We start from the raw sequence: 23116 nt of genomic DNA, 5'->3' as shown, positions 1-23116 counted from the left end.
TATGCTGGGCGCTTGGGATGCAGAGATGCCAAAAACATGGTCCCTGCCCTTTGAGGCTCACAGCCCGGTGGGAACAAAAGGTGTGCTAAATCCCAACTGGAAGTCAGCACAAGGTGCTTTGGAAGGGGATGTTAGTGACCGCTGTCCAATTTGGGGGAGATGGGAGGAGCTAGTGAGGGGGGAAGTGGTTGCCCGGCTGAGCAGGAAAGCCCTGGGGACAGAGCCCAGAGCAGGAGAGCTGGAGGAAGTCCCCTCGGGTACTGCAGGAGCAAGCAGGGGGGTGATTGTCCACCTAGTAAGCCCCGGGCGAGTGGGAGGGCCCTGGGCAGGGCTCTACTCACAGCGGGGGGCCACAAGCCTGCGGGACACTTTGGCTGTGAGCAGCCTAGGCTTTTGTTAGGGTCCAGTGTCCGGCTGTCACAAGAGCCTGGTGGAGCCGCGGTGATTGCCGTGCCGGCCACTAGCCCTGCCTGTGTAAAGAGGCATGGCTTCCTCTGCAAAATGTCTCCACATCTCCTTTCTATTGTGTTCGTCGCAGCACATGAGAATGGTGAGGGAGGGGTGTCTGTTGTGGGGGGGGGGGTTTGCATGTGTATGAAACCAGAGAAATGAGGTGACTCAGCAGAAATCACACGTTGGCAGAGCAGAGAGTGGAGGCCTCCGGGATCCCCTGGCCCTTGGCACTGACAAGGTGGGTGTTAGGTGGCATTGTCTCCCTCCTACGCCCATCCCCCCACCGTGTGCCTTTCCTGTCCTTTCCATTTTGGCACAGCTTACTTAGAAAGTGCTGCTAAAAATATGGGTGACATCCTCAGGTATAGTGTTGTTGCTGCTTTTGAGAAACCTGGTCATTTACCAAGTGTCCCCATTTGTCCTGTAGCCTGCAGAAGAGATGAAAGCTGGTTGCTCTGGCAGGTGACAACTTTTGCAAAGGGAGCTGGAGAGCTGGGAGGTGTGGCTGTTTCCCCCCCCCCCCCCCCAGCAAAGCGTCAGCCCCTGGGTAGAGCGTGGGTATCCGTTATCAGTGGTTAAGGGGTCCTTTTGTCAATGCCATGGGCACATCTATCCTGGTGGATTCATTTCTTTTGGCTTCCCAGAATTCCCTCCCTGTTGCTTCTATTTTAAATACCAACGTCCTTGGGATGTCTAACTCATGAAGTCCCGCATACTTCAGTGAGTTGCTACAAAAGCAGCACGGAGGGGGTGGGGTCGGGGTGGGTCCTCGAAAGGCTGAGGGTGGCAGGATGGGCCTGCTGGGATGCACTCACTGGTCCACAGAGCGGGATGTGAAAGCAGGCAGGCCTGATCTTCAGGTCTGGTGTTAAGAATAAGGGATTGAGTTTTATTTCCAGCTACCCACCCCCCCTCCCCGGAATTCTACGATTCCTAGGCTTTGAGGGTGGAGTGGCAGGGGCGACCTCACGGGGCTGGGAGGCCTGTGTCTCCCACAGCCCCTCCTCAGGGATGGTGCCACCCCAGCTGTCACATCCACCATCTGTTGTAAGGAGCTCTGCCCAGGCCCCAGCTGGCAGCTACCGGGGGTTACAGAGAAAAAGGCTACTTGATGTTCCTCTTAGCACTTTTAACTTAAAATCGCTTTCCCTTCCAGCCTCAGTTTCTTGATCTATGAGATGTGAATTCTGAGGCACTTTCTCACTCTGGACAAGATTATTTCCAATCACGATCATCACACCCTGTTTCTGTTTGGGGTTTGGTACCAGGGTGGTGCGGGGGACAGTGAGCTGGGTGGTGGCCCTGTCTTCCCATCTGGGCTCGGCCGCTTAGAGCGTTGGGTCTCCAGGGAAGCTCTCTGTATTTCAATTTTATTTTATTTTCCCATCTATAAAATAGGATAATGATACTTGTGTAACATATACGGCACATGGTTATTGGAAGGCTCCCACGAGATAATAAATGGGAAAAGGCTTTGTAAAAAGAAAAGTAATGTATAGGTAAGGGGTATTATTATTGAAGGACAGTTGAAAGCTGGAATTCAGCCCAGGCCTGTCTAAAGGGGTGTGATAGGTGGCTCTTTTATGGGATATCTTTTTTTTTTTATTTCTTTTTAATGTGTATTTATTTTTGAGAGAGAGAGAGAGAGAGAGAGAGAGAGAGAGAGAGAGAGAGAACAAGCAGGGGAGGAGCAGAGAGAGAGGGAGACACAGAATCTGAAACAGGCTCCAGGCTCTGAGCTGTCAGCACAGAGCCCGACGCGGGGCTCGAACTCAAAAACCGGGAGATGGTGACCTGAGTCGAAGCCGGAGGCTCAACCGACTGAGCCACCCAGGCTCCCCTATCTTTTTTTTTTTTTTTTTTTATGTTTACTCATTTTTCAGAGCATGCAAGCAAGGGAGGGGCAGAGAGAGGGGAGCAGAGGAGCCTAGGCGGGGCTCTGCGCCGACAGCAGAGAGCCCACTGTGGGGCTCCAACTCAGAACCGTGAGAGCATGACCTGAGCTGAAGTCCAGGCCCCTCCGGGATACCTTTTATGGGATATCTTTGGTCAGATCGGAATGAGACCAATTCTGAGGAGGTGGGGACAGTAAGGGTATCACTTCTTCCTTGCTGCCAGGCATAAACCGGGCCACAGAGTAGGGGGAGGCTTTCGCAACCCCGTCAGCTGGGGCAGCTCTGATTCCGCCCCTTCGATGGCTGTCTCCCAGACACCCCGCGCAGAGAGGCTGCGCAGCAGGGGCTCCTGCCTTCACCCCCTGCTCTCTCTTGCAAGCAAAGGCTTAAACCGCCAGCGCCCCAGACCCTTCCGGCTTCCTGGGGGCAGATCGTGGGCCCGGCCTGGGTAGCGCTGTTTTAGGATGACGGAGATGGGGATGAGGCTCTTGCTGCTGGACTGGGGCCTCGGGGGGATCCGGCGATGGGAATGGCCGAGGCCGGGGGCGGGGGGGGGGGCCGGGGAAGTTGGGGTGACCCGCCCGGCGGGGCTTCCGGCTCCCGAAGCGGCTCCCGTCGGCTTCCCTCTCCTGCCCGCGCGGGCGCAGCGCTCGCAGCCCTCCTTTTTCCGCCAGCCAGGTCGTTGGCGAGTTAGACCTCCCAGCCTCACGGGGCTGCTGTGCGGCTGCGGCGACGCTGGCGACTGCGGCGCTGCGGCGGAGACGGAGGGCTCGGGAGGCGGCGCCACGTGAGTCCCGGGCCGCCGGGGCTGGGGCCCCGGCGGGAGATTACCGTATTTATCGAGGCCAGTGCCGGACCCTTGGGGGCGGGTCACTGCGGGCGCGCTACCGTATTTGCCGGGAGCCGCGCAGAGCCTTTCCGGGAGCGGGGAGCGCCGCGACTTAATTGCGTATTTATCCAGGGTCGCGTGGTTCTCCCGGGGGGCGCCGCGGGAGCTGGGGGTGGGGGTGGGTCGCATCCGTGGCCCGAGGAGGCCGGGCCTTGCAGCGACGTGGGGTGGGTTGCGGCAGCAGGGTGGGAGGCCTACGTCTTTTCGTGGGGGCGAGGTTGCGACGCAGAGTTTCCCATATTTCTCCTGGGTCGCTCTGGCCCCGGGAGTCGGCCCGGTTGTGGGTGCGGAGGTCGGGTGGGTGGGGTCAGCTCTTTTGATTAATGCAGCAGTTTGATAAGGAGGGCGGTGCGGGAGGCTGGCCGTCTTTATGGGGGCGAGGGAGAAGGGGCGCGGGAGTCGCTGCGGGAGAGTTACCGTATTTGCTCTGGGCAGCGCAGACTCTAGAGGAGAGAGCCACTGCTGGAGACCGGAGGAGCAGGGGCGCAGCCTGGGCTGTGAGTGCGGGAGGGGATGGAGGAACTTGGGGGAGAAGAGGGGGCCGTGGCTTTAGACCCTCTCCGTAGTGGGGTCCTTGGTGGGAGATACATGCCGGGGAGAGCGAGGAGGCTGTCCAGGGACAAGGCCAGGCTGAGATTGGCCGAGGGGACCGTGATGGTCTGTCTTTGCAAATGTCAGTGCAGCTGGCGGGCTGAGAGCCTCGTGGGTGGGGTCCAATGCAAGTAGTACTGGTCCCCTTCTCCAGGGTGGGTGTGTGTTCCACCCTGGCCTCAGGGTAGGGGGAGAAAGAAGGGGGATCTCTGAGACCCCACTCTGCAGATAGATCGACTGAGGTTGTAGTGAACAGTGAGATCTGGAAGAGTAGAGAAGGCCTGCATGGAGGTCTAGGTCCCTGATGGGGGTGGAGGACCGCAGGGGAGTGCCGGCTCAGCCTGCTCTGGGGCAGGCCTCAGTGCTCTGCAGGAACAGGAGCCCTAGGCTTTTATTTGGGGGGGAGGGCGTGGGAGGAGTGGTTGCAGACAGGGTTGTACAGGAGCAGTGGCCCTTTGGGTGATCTAGAACTCTGCAGTGGTCAGGATAGTGGTGGTCTTGTACATGCGTGTGTATTTTGAGGGGAGTTTAGCTGGTGACCAGCTGGCACATTGAGAAGAGCTTTTGACAGTGAGTCAGGAAACTTAGGGCCTAGTCCGAGCTCACCTTGTGCGACCTTGGGCAAGTAAGGTGACCTCACTGTGCCTCCGTTACCCCGTCTATAAAGTAGGGCTGAATAAGCCCTGTTCCTTCCTTGGGGTTGCTGTGAGGACAGTGGGAAACAATTTAAGAGACCACGGTGCTATGGGGAAGAGAATCCTTAGAACCAGCATGAATGGAATGGAGCCGAACTTGGGGGTGTTTGCTGAGCCTCGGGGTCAGGCTTCCGTGTCTTGGGGATGCCAAGAGGAATCAAGCTGAGACCAGCACCGCCCCCTCCCCCGCCCCCCAGGGAAGGTCACCCTCCCTTTCAGTGATTTGCAAACCTTTTGCAGGCATGCCACATTTTGATAAACAAAGAGCTGCTGCCTTTAATGTTTAATTGAGATTACTTTCAAGTGTACAGGGTTTTTGTTTTGTTTCTTTTACGCTTTTCAAAAATATCTGTGAGCCACCGGTGACCCCATCCCTCCCTCCAGATTGGGGATGCACCTACCTATCCCCTCCCTCCTTGAGATGCTGGTTGGAGAGATAAGACATATGCAGGTGCTAAGTTGTAAGACTAGAAGCCCCTGGATATCACCCGTTGGCATTTATTCAGTACTTTGTGTGGCAGGTTGGGTGCTTGCTGTTGGGGATAAAAGAAGGAGGCGGCTCTGTCCTTAAGGCATCACCGGGCCAGGGCTTTGTGATGACTGAGGGTCATAAGGTTGGGCCGTAGGGCTCAGGAGGGGCTGGAGGAGTCAGGGAAAGGTTCTAGCAGGAGGTGAACTTGAGAAAGGCCTTAAGGAGGGGCAGGGTGTGATTAAAGGGTAGAGGAGAAAGAAGGGCTTTCCAGCAGGGGAACGCTGGCCTGAACAACACTGTAGAGGGGTGGATGCTGAAGTTGTGGGAAGCCAGTTCAAGGTCCAGTGTCCCTGAGGTTGGGGGCCGGCTGATCCTTGGATCCCCCCACCCCTGACTCCTCTCTCTGCTTCTGCCTCCCCAGGGACTGGTGACTGCGGCTGGAAGTGCCCATGACAGAGCTGGCGTCCTCGGGGGGCGGGTCCCCTGCGGGGGACGGGGAGGAGGGTCTGGGGGACGAGCGAGGCCTGGTCATCCACCACCCCGCGGAGGAGCAGCCTCACCGCTGCCCGCTGTGCGGCCAGACCTTCTCGCAGCAGCCCAGCCTGGTGCGCCACCAGAAGGCACACGCTGGGGTGGGCCGCGCGGCCGCCTTCGTGTGCCCCGAGTGCGGCAAGGCCTTCAGCGTCAAGCACAACCTGGAGGTGCACCAGCGCACGCACACCGGCGAGAGGCCCTTCCCCTGCCCGGAGTGTGGCCGCTGCTTCAGCCTCAAGCAGAACCTGCTCACGCACCAGCGCATCCACAGCGGCGAGAAGCCGCACCAGTGCGCGCAGTGCGGCCGCTGCTTCCGCGAGCCGCGCTTCCTGCTCAACCACCAGCGCACCCACGCGCGCATGCCCGCACCGCACCCGCGCCGCCCCGGCGTGTTCGGGGAGCGGCGGCCCTACTTCTGTGCCCGCTGCGGCAAGAGCTTCGCGCGCGAGGGCTCGCTCAAGACCCACCAACGCAGCCACGGCCACGGGCCCGAGGGCCAGGCGGCCCATTTAGGCCGCGTGCTATGATGCGCACCAGGCCTGCCGCCGCCGGTTTCCTGCCCCAGAGCCGCGTCCGTGACTCCAGGAGATGGCGCTGGGCTGCGGCCCCCGTTCTGGATTTGATCCTGAGAGACGGGGAGGCCTGGCTTGGGGTCTTGAAGGAGTGGGCCGCTGCCCCGCTTGGGCCGCCTCTTTCTGAGTCTTCACCCTACTGCTGGTCGTCCACAGCTGCTTTAGGCCCCTGCATTGGTTTTCCTCCTCTGGCTCACCCGGCCTAGAGTAGGTGAGACCTAAGGTTTGGCCCGATCCCCTCTCAGGCCTGGGCAGGGGTTGGGGTCAGGGGCAGGCAGGGAAGGTGGGGTGAACTGGGCTCTGGGTGTATGACAAGCTTCTTACTAGATCTTCTTTCCCAGAATGTTAGAGTTGAAAGTCACCTGGAGAGGGCTGCTCTCCACAGTCCCCAGACCCACCCACTCCCTACCCCCTCCACACCCAAGGTCTCCTGACTCCAACACTTACTATCTGGTGTACTTGAGAAATCATTGCACTTTATGACTCAGTTTGTTCATCTGTTTAAGTTGTGTTTAAGAGGGACTTCTCCCTGGGATATTGTGAGGATTGTAGTCAATATTACTAGATAAAAGAGGGTGATAGCGCTGGTCTGGAAACATTTATTGAGCACCCCAGTGTGCCACGCACAGTGCTGTGCTCTTGGGAGGAGGCACTGACACAAAGCCTTGTCATCTGAGGGGTGACACTTGGTACACACAGGTGATGCAGGCTATCCTAGTGGACAAACTATAACGTATTCTGGGAGGTGGGGGAGGTGATTGGTGTCACCCAAAGTGTTTGATGGCTTGAACTGGGTCCGGGGGATGAATAGAGATTCTCTAGGGAGAGCAAGGGTGTGTGGGGTTTCTGAGGTGGGGGTCAGATAGAGGAGGCCCATATGTGCCCTACAAAGGACTTTGTGGCCATAAAGAGAGGACACCAAGATGTTTAATGAGAAGAGCGTGGTGATCTCAGACATACGGTTCAAGGGGTAATGCACGCACTGTGAAGACAGGTCAAAGTGGGGTGACCAGGAGGCTCCAGCATTGTGGGGTCATCTGGGCAAGAGAAAATGAGGCCCCTAGCTAAGAGGCTTGACCAAGGGGGAGAGCCAGGACTGTCTCCCAGGCTCCTGATTCCAAGTTGGTGCTCTGAAGCACAGGCTTCTTCAGCCATTTGGCAGGTGAACAAACAGGCTCACCCAAGCTTGCCCCAAATCTCACTTAGTACTCACTTAGTACTTAGTACTGTGGTGTCACAGTGCAAGCCTGGCCCCCAAGACCCTTCATCTCTATTTCACTGCCCACAAGAGAAGCTCTTACTGGCAGGAAAATGGAGTGTGGAGGTTGTGGGGATGTGACAAGATCCCACGTGGTAGGATCCTGGGCAGGGGCGCCCCTGGGTGCCCGAGGGGGTCTTGGCATCCACAGTAGCAGGTTGGGAGGAAGGGAGCTGGGGGCGTCGGAGGGGACCTGCACTCACAGAGCCCTTGCTCTGTGCCCAGCCTTTGCCACCACCTTGCTAGGTGCTGGAGACCTGTCCCTGCCCTCTGCCCTTCCTTAGAGTTTGTGGCTCCTTGGACATCAGTGGCCCTCGGCCTGCCACCAGGTGGCTGCTGCAGTGTGGACTAGTATTTGGTGGCAGAGATGAAGAGATTAATCTGGGACCTGGGACATCTGGAGCCCACATGCCCTAACCCCAAGTTGTCTCAGGGGTTCATGGGATTGATAATCCCCTCCGTAGGGGGCTAAAAGGACTGGCTGAAAGCCTTGGACAAGTGCAGGGTGGCCCCACAGACTCCTCCCGCCTAGCCCCAGAGAGGTGACTGAGGGGTGGCTGGGCAGGGCCGTGTCAGAGCCCCAGACCTGACCCTCGTCTCTTTGTCTCCATGAACAGATGTGGAGTGGGCAGGACCTCTGGGCAGTGTGTGAGGCACATCTGGGCACAGAGTCTAGGAATGGGGCCCTCTGGGGCCCTGCCCACCGGCATGAGGACATGTCCCCTAAGAAGACCTACCTCGGGAGGTGCCCTGCAGAGGGGACTGATGCAGCCTGGAATTGGAGGCCGGTTCTGTGCCCCAGTGGAAAAACTCCCTGAACCAGTTGGGAGTCATGGCCAGAGAAGAGCTCGTCCTGGCTGCCTGGCCACAGACTTCCACTCTCATGTGGCAGCAGGGACAGTGCCTGTGTGGAGAGCCAGCTTCTCTGCGCCTGCCTGGCCCATCAGAGACAGCAAGTAACTGGCCCAGGAGAACACAGCAAAGTCAGCAGGAGGCCTCGCTCTAGAGGCGAAGCCTTTCCCCCAGGTGTGAACCATACTTGCAAGGCTCCACTTTCCTTTCAGAGCAATGGTTCTTAAGACTTTGGGGGTGTGAAACCCTTGGGAAATCTAGCAAACGCTATGAACCTCCTCCCCAGGAAAATGCGCATACTCACGGAGACGGAGACACGAGAATCTACAAACAATGCCAGAGCTCCTGGACTCCTGGCTGAGAATCTCAGCCCCAGGACAGAACCTGCCACGCTTTCCTTACCTACGACAGATCCCTGGGTCAGGGCCGCCCCACAAGTAGCATTTCTCCCTCCCCCTGCTGAACTTCCTTCCCTCACTCAGGAATAAAGAATTCTGAGGAGGGGACCCTTTTAGTCGCTCTCCTCCCAGGCCTCACGGGGCCTCAGGCTCCTGGAACCTCTCTTCCCTTCCACAGACGTTGCTGGAGGCTCTCTGGGCTGGGTTTGCTCTTCTCTGATTTGGGGTGCTTGCTCTGGCTGCTGGGTTTCACCATGCCCAGGATCCCTGGCCCGGGCTCTGTCTGATCTCACCATGAAAGTGGCGGGGAAAGCAGGGAGTTCCATGGTGCAGGGTGTGCGTGACCTTGGGTCCACCCGGGGGGAGGGATCCTGCTTCCCAGCAGCCAAGCCTCTGCCACACCAGGTGTTTAGCCAGGCCTGATGTGGGGAAGGCTGAGGGGGCAGACGGAGCTTGGCTCCTGGTGCCCGCCAGCTCTGGGGCCGAGGAGCTTTCCCGAGGTCCGTGCATGGATGTGGAGGGGCAGAGGCTGGACCACCAGCAGGGAGAGGACTTCTGTTTCCACCCTGAGCGGGTTGGCCTGGAGCTCACTGGCCTCCCCAGAACGAACCACTCATCTGAAGAGGTGTGGCCGATTAGGGCTGGGCTGGGGTTTCGATGACCTCCAGATGCAGGTTCTACTTAGTGAAACCCTTGGGGGTGGGGAGAGGCCTGGAGCCATGGATTTAGATCAAATCCCAGCAATGGGAGTTGTGGGGGGCGCTGTGGAGCATTCTGGTGGGAGGTCCTAGGGCCCAGCTGGGCTTTGGTCAGGGTTGTCTGGAGGCCCCCCTCCCCAGCTCCTGCCCTGGGATCTTGCCTGTCCTGTCTCCCTTGCAGCCTGCTGCAAATCTGCCGTAGGCCTCGTCCTGGAATAACAAACCGTGCTGGGGGAGATCAGAGAAACAGGAGGCGTTCTGCACTCCAGAAGCTTCCATTTGCTCTGATCCTTGGCCTGCCTGGAGGGAGCCTCAGGGAGGGAGCCTCCCTGCCGATCGTCAGCTCACTTCCCTCCAGTCTAACCATGCAGCCCTTATGCGCTGTTGCAGCCTCTGCCTTCCCTGGTATTGCTGTGAAATGCGCCCCTCCCCCGTCCTCCCCAAACCCACTTCTCCACCAGGACCTCCATCCTCTTTCTCTGAACGGTCCCTGTGTTAACACCGTCTCACCCTCGGGGGCACATGCCGCCTTGCACTCTGGCTTTCCATGCGTGCGCACGTGCGTATGTATGTGTGTGTGTGTGTGTGTGTGTGTTGAGTCTCCAGCTAGACTGTACGCTCCCTGAGGGCAAGGGACGTGCCATTTCCTCTTGAACCCCAACAGGGTCCAGCACAGGGCTGGGCTCATAACACTCAGGAAATACTTGTCTACTGGCTGATGGGTCAAGTGCTGGAGGCTGGAGGGTGGCTGGTGGTGGGAGGAGGTGGCGGGTAAGTTCACACGTGGGTTGTGTGTTCGTTTCACTGGGCTGTGAGCTGGCTCCCCTGGGGCACTAATGACTGTAGGAGACCTCAGGTCCCCCCCTACTTGGGCCAGTGGGACAGGAGGGACGCCCCCATGGCTACGCGGGAGTGCGTGTCAATGGTCGTCCAGGCTGGATATTTCCGTCGGTCACCGATACGTGCCGGAGCTGACCAAGTGGAATAAATGTTCTCTCGACATCAGCTGGCGTGAGCAGTGGTCATTTGGGGCTCCGCCGGGAGCAGGGCGAAGGGCTCTATCTCTGCGCCCCTCGTGTCTCGAGGAGCTGTGTGCTATGGTTTGTCAAAGGTTATAGCAAGCAGAGCTCAAAACCACAGCAGTGAATAGTTTAGCTCCCCCCTCCCCTGCAATCTGGATGATGACTGCTATTTGGATTTGGGTAACGGATATTGGGGCCCCTTCAAGCAGCCTCGACTGTTTGCTCAGCTGAGAGTGAGTCCAGACCTGCTGAGAGCCTGCGCGGTGATCCCCATCACCTGGGGGCCTTGGCCAGCCGCGTGTCTTTCCTGAGCTTAGTCTGCTTAGCTGTGACAGTCCTGTTGTTGCCAAAGCGCCGGCCCTGATCACAGCCCAGGCTCTCCCCAGCACCTTCTTTCTGTGTCCTCCTCTTCGTGACAGATTTGGGGCCGCATCGATGGCGTCTATCAGCCAAGGGAGGTCCTGAGTGCCAGTAACTCAAGGACAGGACCCGTGGAACCTGGGTTTGTTGGGGGTGGATCCGGCAGGACTCTTGTTGGACTCAAATTGACTAATGCCTACATGGGGAACTGCGGACTCAGGGGACAGAAATGCAGTGACTTGAGGGTGATAGTCGGGACCCAGCCTGTCCTGGGCTCTGCCCTCCCTCTTGGGGGCTGCCTCCCCAGCTCACACCCAGGCCGGGAAGAAGCCCTCTGTTGGCTGAGGCCAGGTTTCTCCCCCAAAGGTCTGAACCAGTTGCAGGGCTGATGGGGCGGTGGAGGGCAGAGATCTGAATGGCCAGGCCGCAGGGCACACAGTGCTGCGGAGGGGTCAGCCCCCCTGGAGCCCAGGTCTGTGGGCAGGTGAAGGAGTGGTTGGTTCACCAGAGGACAACCAGACAGAGAGGCGGTGAGTGGGTTCCAGGTGGGCAGACCGACACCCTGTTACTGACCGGTGACATTGAGTCACCTGGGGGCTTGTTATGAATGCAAAATCGCAGCCCTGCTCCAGAATCTGAGAAACTGCATTTCAGTAGGATCCCCAGGCAGTTGCGTGTGTAGACACAGGTGCCCTGCACTGACACTTGCCCGCCTCTCTGAGGTGGGCCTCTGACTCAGACATGGCATCAACCCTCTGTCAAAAGGAGGAGACTGAGGGGCGCAGGGGAGGCTTAGTCGGTTACGTGTCCGACTCTTGGTTTCGGCTCAGGTCGTGATCTCACGGTGTGTGAGTTCGAGTCCTGTGTTGGGCTCTGTGCTGACAGCTGCAGAGCCTGCTTGGGATTCTCTCTCCCTCTCTCTCTGCCCCTCACCCGCTTGCTCTCTACCTCTCTCTCAAAATAAACTTTTTTTTTTTTTAAGAGGAGATTGAGACGTGGCATACCTCTGAGGCAGGCTTGTGGGTGTGGAGGCAAGATGCTGTCTCCACCAGGGTCCAGGGCCCCTGCCCGACCGCCCCCACCACGTGTGAGGCCTGGGGTGCACACCAGCAGCAAGCACCTATGCTGACCTGGCCTGCCCAACCTGGCTTTATGCGAATGTTTTGGCAGGAGAGAAAGGCCCAGAAAGTGGCCAGTCCTGGGTGAGGAAGCAGGTGGTTCACCCAGAGCGATTCCTCTACCTGGTCTGTATACCGCTCCCCATCTTCCCCCTCCCTCCATACGAGCCCCTTCCAAACGTGGCAAGGCCTCAATTTCCTTTTTGTAATGATGCCCAAGTGAGAGGACGTCTGCCCCGGGTGCGGCTGGTGCCATTTCAGATCCCCTTTCCAAGCTCTTGTGAGTGTGGGTGGCTAGTGGTTCATAGCTGGGTCGCCTGTGGGGCTGCCCCTCGCCAACCCCCACAGGGGGGCCAACTCTGAAGTGTAGTCCTGAGGGATCCGATGATGCTAGTTTCCAGCTGAGACCACATCACTGGCTCTTCTCCCCACCCAATCCTGCTTCCCACTCCCCTTTCTTCAGAGAGCACTTCGCAATAACACCTGTTCCCCTTGGATGGAATCCTTGCCTCAGGCTCTGCTTCTAGGGACCCGAGCCTAAGGAAATGTCTCTGGGGAATACAGGTTCAAAGCACCTTGCACACGCAAGAGACCACGACCAGTATCTTTATTCACTTCTGGGCGGTGCTGGTTACCTGTAGGTTTCCAGCAAAGAATTGTCAGTAGATTAACAGATTGGGGTGGCCATCTCCTTTGTGAGGGGCCAGGCCCGAGGCTTAAGCACTGGTGTAACATCTCCTCACCAGCTGCTCTGAGGCCCCTCCCAACTGGAGACAAGGCAGAAGAATCTAGATCAAGGGTCAAGGGTTGGGGTCTAGGATAGCCCCATGGCTTTGGCCAGGATCCTTACCATTTTGAACCGCAGTTTTCTGATCCACGAAAAGAAGAGTGTGGAGTATCCACCCCCTGATGTTTCTTTTAGGGGTGAGATTCTATAGTTGGTTCCTGACTGCTCGTGTGGGCTCTATTGGGTTGCAAAGAGCAGAGACACTCTGTGTGGCAAGGCCTCATGAGATGCAAGGGGGCCCATGCACCGCCATGACCCCCCAGGAGGGCATTCCTCTCCTTGGTCCCCACACTGTTCCTGGGACTCAGCCCTGCTCCTTCCTGTGGCTGCTCTCACCCTCTACCCTCTAGCAGATGCTTGTGGAACGAGATACTAATTTTGTTTTGTCTTTAGGCGACACCACTTGCTGCATTTTCTAGCAGCAGAGACAGAAAGACACCTTGGAGCAGACCTTTGTTTCTGGAAGGCCATCGGTTAAGCTCATGTCAAACAATTTCCCACTGCTAGTCTCAAACCAGCCTTGGACTTGGGCACAGATGCTTCAGGACAGCACATAAGCTGCTGTGTTTAACAGTAATCATCTTAATGGTTTTTTTTAAATTTATTTTGAGAGAGAAGGAAAGAGAGAGAGAGAAAGGGGACATGGGTGGGGAGGGGCAGAGAGAGAGGGAGAGAGAGAATCCCAAGCAGGCTCCACGCTGTCAGCACAGAGCCTGATATAGGGCTCGAACTCATGAACTGTGAGATCATGATCTGAGCTGAAATCAAGAGTCAGAGGCTTAACCAACAGAGCCACCCAGGCGCCCCGATAGTAATCATTTAAAAAAATCTGCTGTTGGGGCTCCCGGGGGGCTCCATTGGTTAAGAATCCACTTCGGCTTAGGTCATGATCTGGCGGTCTGTGAGTTCGAGCTCCGCGTCGGGCTCTGTGCTGGCAGCTCAGAGCCTGGAGCCCGCTTCGGATTCTGTGTCTCCCTCCCTCTCTGCCCCTCCCCTGCTCACACTGTGTCTCTCAAAAATGAATAAATGTTAAAAAAAAATTAAAAAGGCTGTTGTTAGGCAGAGCCCCTGGGGATAGGTGCCTCTCAAGTGTGGAAAGGATCCGAAATTCTTTCATTCGGGAGGGGCTGAGCTGGTCCCTCTTCTGGGATGTGGAAACCTGCTAGGGACAAGGAGTTGTCCCCAGACATTAGGTTTAAAGAGTGTGGATCCAAGAGAGACTTTGTTTGTGGGAGCAGCGTGCCCTGTGTCCAGGTGTGGGGCCAGAGGGGCTCTGGAGAAGGGTGGCACAGGGGGGTGCACGCGGGGGTGCTGAGAGGTGACAGGAACACTGGTGGAGGGCGGGGCAGGCAGGCGCCTCCACATGTGAACACTCCCAGAAAATTACCGAGTGTATGTGTGGCGTGGGGTTCCTGGGGGAAGAACGGATCGTCCGGAGTTCTCGGGATCGGGGAGGGCTCAGTCTCGACTTGAACATACAAAGCGTATGGCGGGCTGGTGAAGGGGGACACACTGGCCATCTTTGCCACCTCCTGTCCTGTGTTCGCTGTGGCGCCTGTGGTCTTGTCGCTGATGCCGCTTTCTGCCACTGCCCTCGGCTTCCTCACCACCACCACTCTGTCTTTCTTTGTCTCACATGCAGAGTCCCCAGGGTGGATTTTGGTGTGATTGGTCACCATCCCTTTAGGGAGGCCCTGGGACACAGTCCATTCTTCCGGCATTGATGTTGCCAGTGAGCCTTGGTACAGGTGCACGCTGGGTCCAATAGATACCGCCAGGGTGTAGGTCCTGGGGGCTTCTGAGGGAATGCCTGAACTCGTGTCCCCAGATGGGGGTGAAGTGACAGGCAATAGGGCTGTCTCTCTGGTCCGGCCAGTACTCTGCTTCCCCCCCACCCCGTAACTTTTACTGGGCAAATCCCTCACCTGGCAGATTGATCCAAATGCCTCGTGTCCTTTTTTATACCGTTTTCTTAAGATTTAATTTCTCATGCCTCTGGCTGATCTCCAACGACAGGTAGCATTTGTACACTGTCTGATAGTCCACTTTCTTGTGTGTAAATCCCTCAAGGACTCGGGGGAAACTTTACAGGTCTGGGACCGTGGTGTCCAACACTGGGAGCCCAGGGAACAGGTCTGTGGCCTGGACGCGCGGATGTTGGCTTCGACTGGATTCATGCTCTGAGTGGAGCTGGAACAAAAATGTCACTCGGGGAGTTTCTCTCAGTTCCTATTGCCTCCCCCTGGTTGGCACGGATTGATGGTCACTTCTCTCTACTGCCTGGAGATGATTAGAAAGTGGGACTGTTTTCTTGGCCATCGTTGGAGCGGATTCATGAAATCTTACGAGAAAATTGAGAAACAGGCCCATAAATACAACAGTCCCATTTATTAGGCAACTCTCAAAAAAGCCCCAAATAGCACTGAAAGATCATATCGTGCGACCACAATATAATAACATTAGAAATAACTGGGGGGCTTCTGGGTGGCTCAGTGGGTTAAGCGTCCAACTCTGGCTCAGGTCATGATCTCGCGGTCCATGAGTTCAAACCCCGCGTTGGGCTCTGTGCTGACAGCTCGGAGCCTGGAGCCTGTTTCAGAATCTGTGTCTCCCTCTCTCTGACCCTCCCCTGTTCATGCTCTGTCTCTCTCTCTCTGTCTCAAGAATAAATAAACGTTAAAAAATTTTTTAAAAAATAGTCTCAAGGTCCTCATAATTTTACAAAATCCGTAAGCCCTAAGCATAAGGCATTGTGCTTATGTGTTAATGGTTAAATGGACCTGTTTGGGGAATTATATAATTTCTATCTTTCCCTCTTTGTTTATGCATCTAATAAAATGGAATTTATTTCGTTATTAAGGCGCAAAATGTGTGAGAGTCTTCATTTGGGTTGACTGTGTGGTTAGGTGTCCAGAATCCAAATAAGATAAAGGGGACAGGATTCATGTTGCTTAAGGGTACAAACTTGCATGGAGTAGAAAATCAGCCACAGAGATGTAACACAGAGTACACTGAGTATAGAAAATATTGTACTATAGTCGCGTAGAGCGATAGACATCCGAACTGCCGTCATATTAAAATACAGAAATATATCAAAGCAACACATTGAACATCTTAAACTTCCACATGTTATGTGTAAAAAGTATTCAACTGAAAAAACAAACAAACCCTAACTAGGCTGCCTGAGCGCCAGACTTTTGTAGAAGAGGCCAATGGGAGAGTGGTGCCCTCTAGTGCACGTTTGGAGAACTGACGTTGAGTGCCTCAGACTTTGCAACCAGGCCTGTTTCTCTGATGCCCTAAAGGCATCCCTGCCTGCGAGTCAGGGAGCATGGAGGCTGTCAATAAATATCTCCTGAGTGAATAAATATAACCATGAGGCTTTTTGGAGGGCTCCGTGGAAGCGAGTCAAAAAAAGCTGACTTGTTAAAGCCAACTTGTCAAAGTAAATTGTCCCTTTAGAGATGAGATGAAGGTTGGTGGCTGATGGAACAAAGGAAAATTGGAGGCACAGAAACTTGTGTATTTCCTGGGTTTCAAGAGGAAATAAGAAGGAAACATAGAGTAACTTTCCAAAGAGAATTAGCCAAAAGAGCCTGCAATTGGGGCGCCTGGTCATGATCTCGAGGTTCGTGAGTTCGAGCTTTGCGTCGGGCTCTGTGCGGACGGCCCAGAGCCTGGAACCTGCTTTGGATTCTGTGTCTCCCTCTCTCTCTCTCTGTCCCTCCCCCGGTCACACTCTTTCTCTCTCTCGAAAAATAAGTCAACATTAAAAACATTTCAAAAAAGCCAGCACTCAACGTTTGCTCCATTTAGCCTAATGCGTCCTAAAAGGGAATACTGAAATCGGAAGCGGCACCAAGTCCCTGGCTGAACGGGGCCGGGGACCAGAGGGAGGGAAGCTTGAAAGAAGAGTGCGGAAAGCAGTGACAGGCTGGAGAGCCGTGGGCTGTTTTCATCTGTAAATAAGTCTTGAAAATGTAGATGCTCTGGGGGGAGTTTGAGACTTACGTGTATTCGATGATACCGTTTATTAGCTGCTTCTTGGTAATAATTAGGTTATTGTGCTTATGCCAATAAAGATCTTTAATTTCAGAGATACATAGGGAATGAAATGCTGGGATTTGCTTCCACCCAGGCTGGGGGATGGGTGTGAGGGTGGGAACAGGAATGGGCCACAGGGAGCGCATGTCGACAGCCTGAAGGACGACAGGTGCCTGGGGCTCATCTCATTCTACCATTGCCGTGTGTTTGAAAATTTTCCTAAGGACAGCTTAAAGTGTGCTTCCACTCAATCCTTTTACCCTTTTGAAATTTCCCACCTCCATGCTGCTAGAGGAGCCAGTGTTGGTGGGGGAGAGGACACGCTTGAGTTCCGCCCCTGCCCACCTGTCGGAAGGAAGGCTCAGGGCCATCCTTAGAAAGAGCAACTGTAAACAAACCCGCACTCACAGCTCGCAGTCTGTTTAAAATGGTAATTTCCTGGTGAAGGTCCAAGTGGTGCCCATTCCAGCACTACGCCTTTACCAGGCTCTGCCGAGCCACCCCTAAAGGCTGGCGGGTGTGGGCGGAGGGTCCGATTCCCCGATCCCGTGCCCAGCTCGGGCGTGGAGGGTGTCCCGTGGCACTCTGGGTGCCCCGCCCGCTGGGGCCTGGAGCTGCTGTTCCACCGCTGGGAGGCGCTGAGCCATCTCCAGACAAACGAGGGAAATGCTCAGAGCGACAGACCATGCGAGGGCTGTTCCCGTCCTCTGCTGCTCCCTTTGCCTTCGTCTGCTTTTGCAGGGCACCAGGGACCCGCTCCTAAAATGCAGTGTTCACATACTTCACCGGCCCCTCCGTGCCTGCCGGGCCCTCCCAGGGCTTGGGGGTTACGCTGTGAGCTACCACCAGCTAAGAATCCCGCCCCCCCTCCCCCCCCCCGCCCCGGGATGGGCACTTCCTCATTTACCAGCCTGGTGTCCCTCAGTCCCCCGCTCTGCGAGTCTCTGAAGCGCGTTCCACTTTCCCCATTTTGTGTGAGAGAACAAAGCGTGGCGAGCGCAAGCAGTCAGCCCGGGGATGTGCCGTTCAAAAGTAGCAAATATGGGGCGCCTGGGTGGCTCAGTTGGTTTGGCTCCAACTTTGGCTTGGGTCATGATGTCACAACTCACGAGTTTGAGCCCCGCATCGGGCTCTCTGCTGTCAGCACAGAGCCCGCTTCAGGTCCTCTGTCTCCATCTCTCTCTGCCCCTCCCCTGCTCATGTTCTCTCTCTCTCAAAAATAAATAAACATTAAAAAAAAAATAGCAAAGGCAGGACTCAAACCTGGCCCGACTGACTCACCCAGCAAGCCGTCACCACGTGCATCAGGGAACACAGAAGCAGGTCTTGCCTTTTTATTTTTATTTATTTATTCTAATTTTTACATTTATTTTCTGAATATTTTTATTTATTTTTGAGACAGAGAGACAGAGCATGAGCAGGGGAGGGTCAGAAGGAGGGAGACACAGAATCTGAAGCAGGCTCCAGGCTCTGAGCTGTCAGCACAGAGCCCGACGCGAGGTTCGAACTCAGACTGTGAGATCATGACCTGAGCTGAAGTCGGAGGCTCAACCGACTGAGCCACCCATGCGCCCCTATTTATTCTAATTTTTAAATGTTTATTTATTTTTTGAATGAAAGAGAGAGAGAGAGACAGACAGAGCATGAGCAGGGGAGGGACAGAGAGAGATGGAGACACAGAATCCAAAGCAGGCTCCAGACTCCGAGCACATGGCCTGACGCAGGGCTCAAACTCACAGACCGTGAGATCGTGACCTGAGCCAAAGTCGGATGATCAACCGACTGAGCCACCCAGGCACCCCTGTTTACTTTTTTTTTTCTAAAGAAAGGAGACTTTTAAAAATTTTAAATGTTTTTTGAGCTTTATTGAGATGTTATTGATGTACAACATCCGTAAATGTAAGGTGTACAATGTGATGATTTGACGCCCGTGTGTCTTTTTTTAATTAAAAAAATTGTTTTTCATTTCTTAATATAATTTTTTAATATAATTTATTGTCAAGTTAGCTAACACACAGTGTATACTGTTCTGGGTTTTGGGGGTAGGTTCCCCCCGAAAACAACACCCAGTGCTCATCCCAAAAAGTGCCTTCATCAATGGCCATCCCCCATTTTCCCCTCCCCCTGCCCCCCATCAACCCTCAGTTTGTTCTCTGCATTTAAGAGTCTCTTACGGATACCTGTATGTATTGCAAAACCTATTGCAAAAACCACACTAAGGTTAATTAACCCCTCCATCTTTTTTTTTTTTTTTTTTTTTTTTTTGGTGTGTGTGGTGAAAACATTTATGATCTAGGCTTGGGGAGGGGGGTGGGGGGCGGGCGGTGTCCCAAGGCCACCATCTGCAAACCGGGCTTTTGGGGAAGTTTTTGTTTAGCTCAGAAGTTCTCCTGAGTGCTGAATGATTCTTCACTGTCTAGCCATAGCCCTTAGCCCTTAACCCTTAGCCCTTAGCCCTTAGCCCACGGAGCAGGGGCGCCCAAGACTGAAAGCAAGAGGCAAGCGACTCTAAGTTTCTTTCTGGCTTGTGACTGGTCTGTCGCTCACTTTTGTTTTAGCCCCACTGTTGTTCCTGGTTTGCCATGTTGCTTTTGTTGGCTCGGCTGTACAGTAAATGCCGACCCCCTGACTGCCTGCCGCTCATGTCTGATGTCACGTTAGCCGTGCTGAAGGTCTTGACACTGTGCGGTGTGTCTCTGGGAGAGGTGGCTCAGGGTGAGATCCCTGCCGATCTGCCCCGCCCTGATTATTCCCTGGGACGGCGGGAGATGTACCTTTCCTTCAAGCAACGCCTAGTTGGGGCAGGAGGTGGTTGTGAAGAAAAAATCGCTCGGTTCTTTAAATGCTCACGCTCATTTGGGTCCCCCGAGCCCAGCGTAGTACCATGTGGCCAGATGAGCAGGATTCTACCATCGGCCATCCTTGATACTGGGAATACCAGGAAGATGCTAGGTAAGGGTTGATATCACAAAATACTATTCTGGCCACATATAAAATTTCAAACTATGGGTGTAAAATCATCAAATTATGATGAACCCAGGCAAGAAAGGATGAGAGTGACCATGAGTATTGACTGACTTGCTTCCTTGATTTTTTCTAGCATTTTCCGGCTTCTTGCCTGTAGGTCCTGAAGAGCCACAGACAGAAGCGATTTTGATGAACAGGCCACATCTTCACAATTGGCAACATGAGAAGGGAAAGACCTATTGGTCAAAAGTGGAAGGAAGAAGGCAGACAGGGGTTAGGAAGCAGGAAGGGGAGCATGTCCTTGGGGAAGGAAGGCCGTTGGCACTTGGGGGGCTGTGAGTTGAGCGGTCCCTCTGTCTTTCTGCTCCTCTGCCTTGGTTTGGAGTATGAGGTCATGGACAGCCTGAGGACCACGTGAGGAGGTCTGGGTTGAAATACGGAGTCATAGCTGAGGGGTGGGAGGCGTCAGTTTCTAACACGGCGCATGCTGGCACTTGACATCACAGGCTTGGTTTGGGGACCTGCTGTGTGCATGTTCTGAGTCTCTTGGCTTTCTGGCCTTTTCTGGTTCCTCTAGAAATAGAGAATACCAGGACGGTCCACAGTTAAAGCAACAATACTGAAATCACCCATCTACACCCCCCAAATTGGCATGAGGGCTGCGGTGGAGAGCACAGCTCCTGACAAGTCACGGCAGGGGCCAAAATTTCCTGTCTGGTCTTGGCAAGTGAGTATGGGGTTTATGGTCAGACAGGATCCATTTCCTGGGTGCCGGGGCCAGGGGCCCGACACTGGAAGTGACCTCAGTTAGGTTCTCAGAGAAAATGTGTGGCCTTGGAGTCTCCAGACTGAGGCCCAGGGCTCTGCTCTGAGGCCCAGGGTTCTCCAGCAGAGTGTTGGGCTGGAGGGAGGGAGGCCCCTGTGTGCCACAGTCTCGGGTTAAAGGCAGACTCTCCCCGCTTAGCCGAGTTCCTCCAGCTGCTCATTTCCTGCCCCACGGGGCTCAGCCCTGAGATGAGGTCTGACCCACCTCTACCCTTCCCCTCTCTGGAAATCTTCGTTTTTAACAGGTGAAACAATCTGGAGAATTTGGAGAAACTTCACATTGTCACATTGTCTCCCCTGACAGGCAGCTCGAGAGGCTAAGCTGCTGCAGAATTTCACAGGAATGACCTTTCCCTTTATGCTAACATGTTCCTTCCTTTTTTGGGTGGTATTCCTCACATCAAAATCCGGTCCCTTGCTAGCTTTTAACTGCCCTTGACCTTCCAAAACTCTGATAGAAAAACACTTTTAGGCTCCACAAAGCTGTTTTGCTGCCAGGATCAGTCACTTAGGGTTTAAGAACTTACTTTTCTCGCTGCCGATTCAGGTCTCGAGGCCTCTTGTGCGTGGCCTGTGTCTCTCTAGAATCTTCCAGAAGCAGTTCAACTCTTTAATCCCTTAGCTGCCAGCTGAGGCGGCGAGAGAATGGCCATCGCCAGAACAACAGGGAGCATGACATCTTGCTTGCAAGGAGCACAGCAAGTCACAGCCAGCGTTCAGGACAGCTCCTCCTGGTCCTTCGCTGCAGGGGACCACCCGCCCCCCTCCAAGTCTGCCCCTGGCGCCCTGGGCACGGGATGGCTTTCTCCCTCCTGGCTGCTCTGGAATGTCACTGGAGAGGCCATCGTGGGCCTTATGGAGTAGGAGTGTGGTGTGGGGGGTGGGGGGTTCTCACAGCAGCAGAGGCCAGAAACAAGTTTCTCGTGACTGTTTTCTCTTGGGAAGTAGAGAAGAAGGAACAAATCACATCTGCCCCCGGGTTTGTGTTTTTAGTAGCAGCCCACTGGGTTTCTGGTGGGGGTTCTCCTCACAGGCCCACCCGGGCCCCTCTCCACTGCTCAGCACCTGCAGGCAGCACGGGTGGCTTCCTGCTTGTCTGGGTGAGAGCGAGGTCGGCCTGGTCCTGCTGAGAGGCCAAGCCAGCCTGGGGCTCACCGCTGTGCTGAGTCTCCTTTGGAGAAGAGGGGACAGAAAAACAAAAATCTCAGGAACCAAAACCGAAAGTAGCAGCAGCATTGGGTGGGTGGGGGGGGGGGACAAAAACCACTTAGGAAACCCCCAAACCAAAAATGAGCAGGAAAGAAAAAAAAAATTGAGAACGCCCTGCGGAAACTGAGGGTTGTCTTGAATCGGTAAATGCAGAGCAGGGTTGCTGGCTTCCGCCCAGAGGCTCTAAGGAGACAGTGAGTTGGAAGAAAGCTCATTGCAAATCCTGTTTTGCTGCTTTTCCAGCCAGCAGCCCAGCAGCGGCAGGGGCAGGTGTCTTGGAATACAGTTGAGGTGCTAGAAAAAGTCCCTCCAGGTGCTGATGGAATCATCTGGAGCAGCTGCCTGTGTGTGTGCTTGTCCGGGCCTCCCTCCCCAACACTGCCTGCCTGGGGCATTAAAGCCTGTGGGCACCTGGCTGGCTCAGTCCGGTAGAGGGACTCTTGATCTCGTGGTTGTGAGTTCAAGCCCCATGCTGGGTGTAGAGATTACTTAAAAACAAAATCCGTAAAAAAAATAATAAAGCTTGGACAGACTGCCTCTTCCCAAGGCGATCCTGAGTCTAGATACTGACATCAGTAAAATTCGCAGTAAAGGAGAGGGAAGTTGAGTGGTAGCCGGAGAGAGTAGGGTAAGGGAATCTTCTTTTTTTGTTTCTTTTTTATTTTGTTTTTGTTTATTTATTTATTTTGAGAGAGAGGCAGAGAGAGAGAGCATGAGCAAGCAGGGGAAGAGCAGAGAGAGAGAGAGAGAGAGAGAGAGAGAGAGAGAGAGAATCCCAGGCAGGCTCTGGGCTGTCAGTGCGGAGCCCGATGTGGGGGCTCGAACTCACAAACTTTGAGATCCTGACCTGAGCTGAAATCAAGAGTCGGATGCACAACCGACTGAGCCACCCGGGCGCCCCGGGAATTTTCTTTTTAAACAATTCTTTTTTTTAATGTTTATTTATTTTTGAGAGAGAGAGTGAGAGAGACAGAGTGCGAATAGGGGAGGGGCAGAGAGAGAGAGGGGGAGACACAGAACCTGAAGCAGGCTCCAGGCTCTGAGCTGTCCACACAGAGCCCGACGTGGGACTTGAACTCACAAACCGCGAGATCATGACCTGAGCCGAAGTCGGAGGCTTAACCCACTGAGCCACCCAGGTGCCCCCAGGAATTTTCTTTTTTAAAGGTGGGAGAACATGGCGTGGTCGTATGCTGATGGCAGTTGTAGAGGCTGTTTTGAGGCAAACGGGCTTAAGCAGGGGAATGTTGAAAGGGCCCACAGTGACCACTGGGCTGAATACAGACAGGCCAGTACCAATAAGGGGGAAGATTCCATCTGTGGCCATACTGCTTCATCTTCCCCCTTTAACAACAGCCCCCACCCACTGCCTCGCAGCAGACAGCCTCTCCTTTGCTGCCAGCCACGGGCCATGGGCCACAGGCCACCGGCCACTGCACTGTGTAATCAGTAAACTTCTGTCTCCTTTGTTCTGCCT

The 23116-nt window shown here is 54.9% G+C and overlaps 1 protein-coding gene and 1 long non-coding RNA gene across 7 annotated transcripts; one reads left to right on the top strand and one right to left on the bottom strand.

The window, feature by feature from the left end:
* Positions 1-2395: 2395 nt before the first annotated feature.
* Positions 2396-10312, top strand: LOC147582970 (uncharacterized). 6 transcript variants are annotated; one of them, XM_086687008.1, is made up of 3 exons: positions 3463-3734; positions 5417-6308; positions 7977-10312. In XM_086687008.1, exons 1-2 carry the CDS (start codon positions 3561-3563, stop codon positions 6305-6307), a joined length of 1065 nt encoding a protein of 354 aa, XP_086543134.1. In that variant the 5' UTR covers positions 3463-3560; the 3' UTR covers position 6308; positions 7977-10312. The 6 variants fall into 6 exon arrangements, with proteins under 6 accessions (XP_086543159.1, XP_086543147.1, XP_086543153.1 ...); XM_086687000.1 differs by having other exon boundaries at positions 3466-3734; positions 5417-6312; XM_086687033.1 differs by lacking the exons at positions 3463-3734; positions 7977-10312 and adding an exon at positions 2396-2532 and having other exon boundaries at positions 5417-6186.
* Positions 10313-12397: 2085 nt separating this feature from the next.
* On the bottom strand, positions 12398-21462 carry LOC147582969 (uncharacterized). Its single transcript, XR_015244072.1, has 2 exons — positions 20958-21462; positions 12398-14935 (listed from the first exon to the last, which is right to left on the bottom strand). It is a non-coding gene; the product is annotated as an uncharacterized LOC147582969 (long non-coding RNA).
* Between the last annotated feature and the right edge of the window lie 1654 nt (positions 21463-23116).

This window comes from Puma concolor, chromosome A2, assembly GCF_028749965.1.
Source record: "Puma concolor isolate L17-30 chromosome A2, mPumCon1.1.hap2, whole genome shotgun sequence".
NCBI classification, from domain to species: Eukaryota; Metazoa; Chordata; class Mammalia; order Carnivora; family Felidae; genus Puma; species Puma concolor.
Note: the sequence above shows the minus strand (reverse complement) of the source record. Positions and strands in the feature narration are given on the sequence as shown.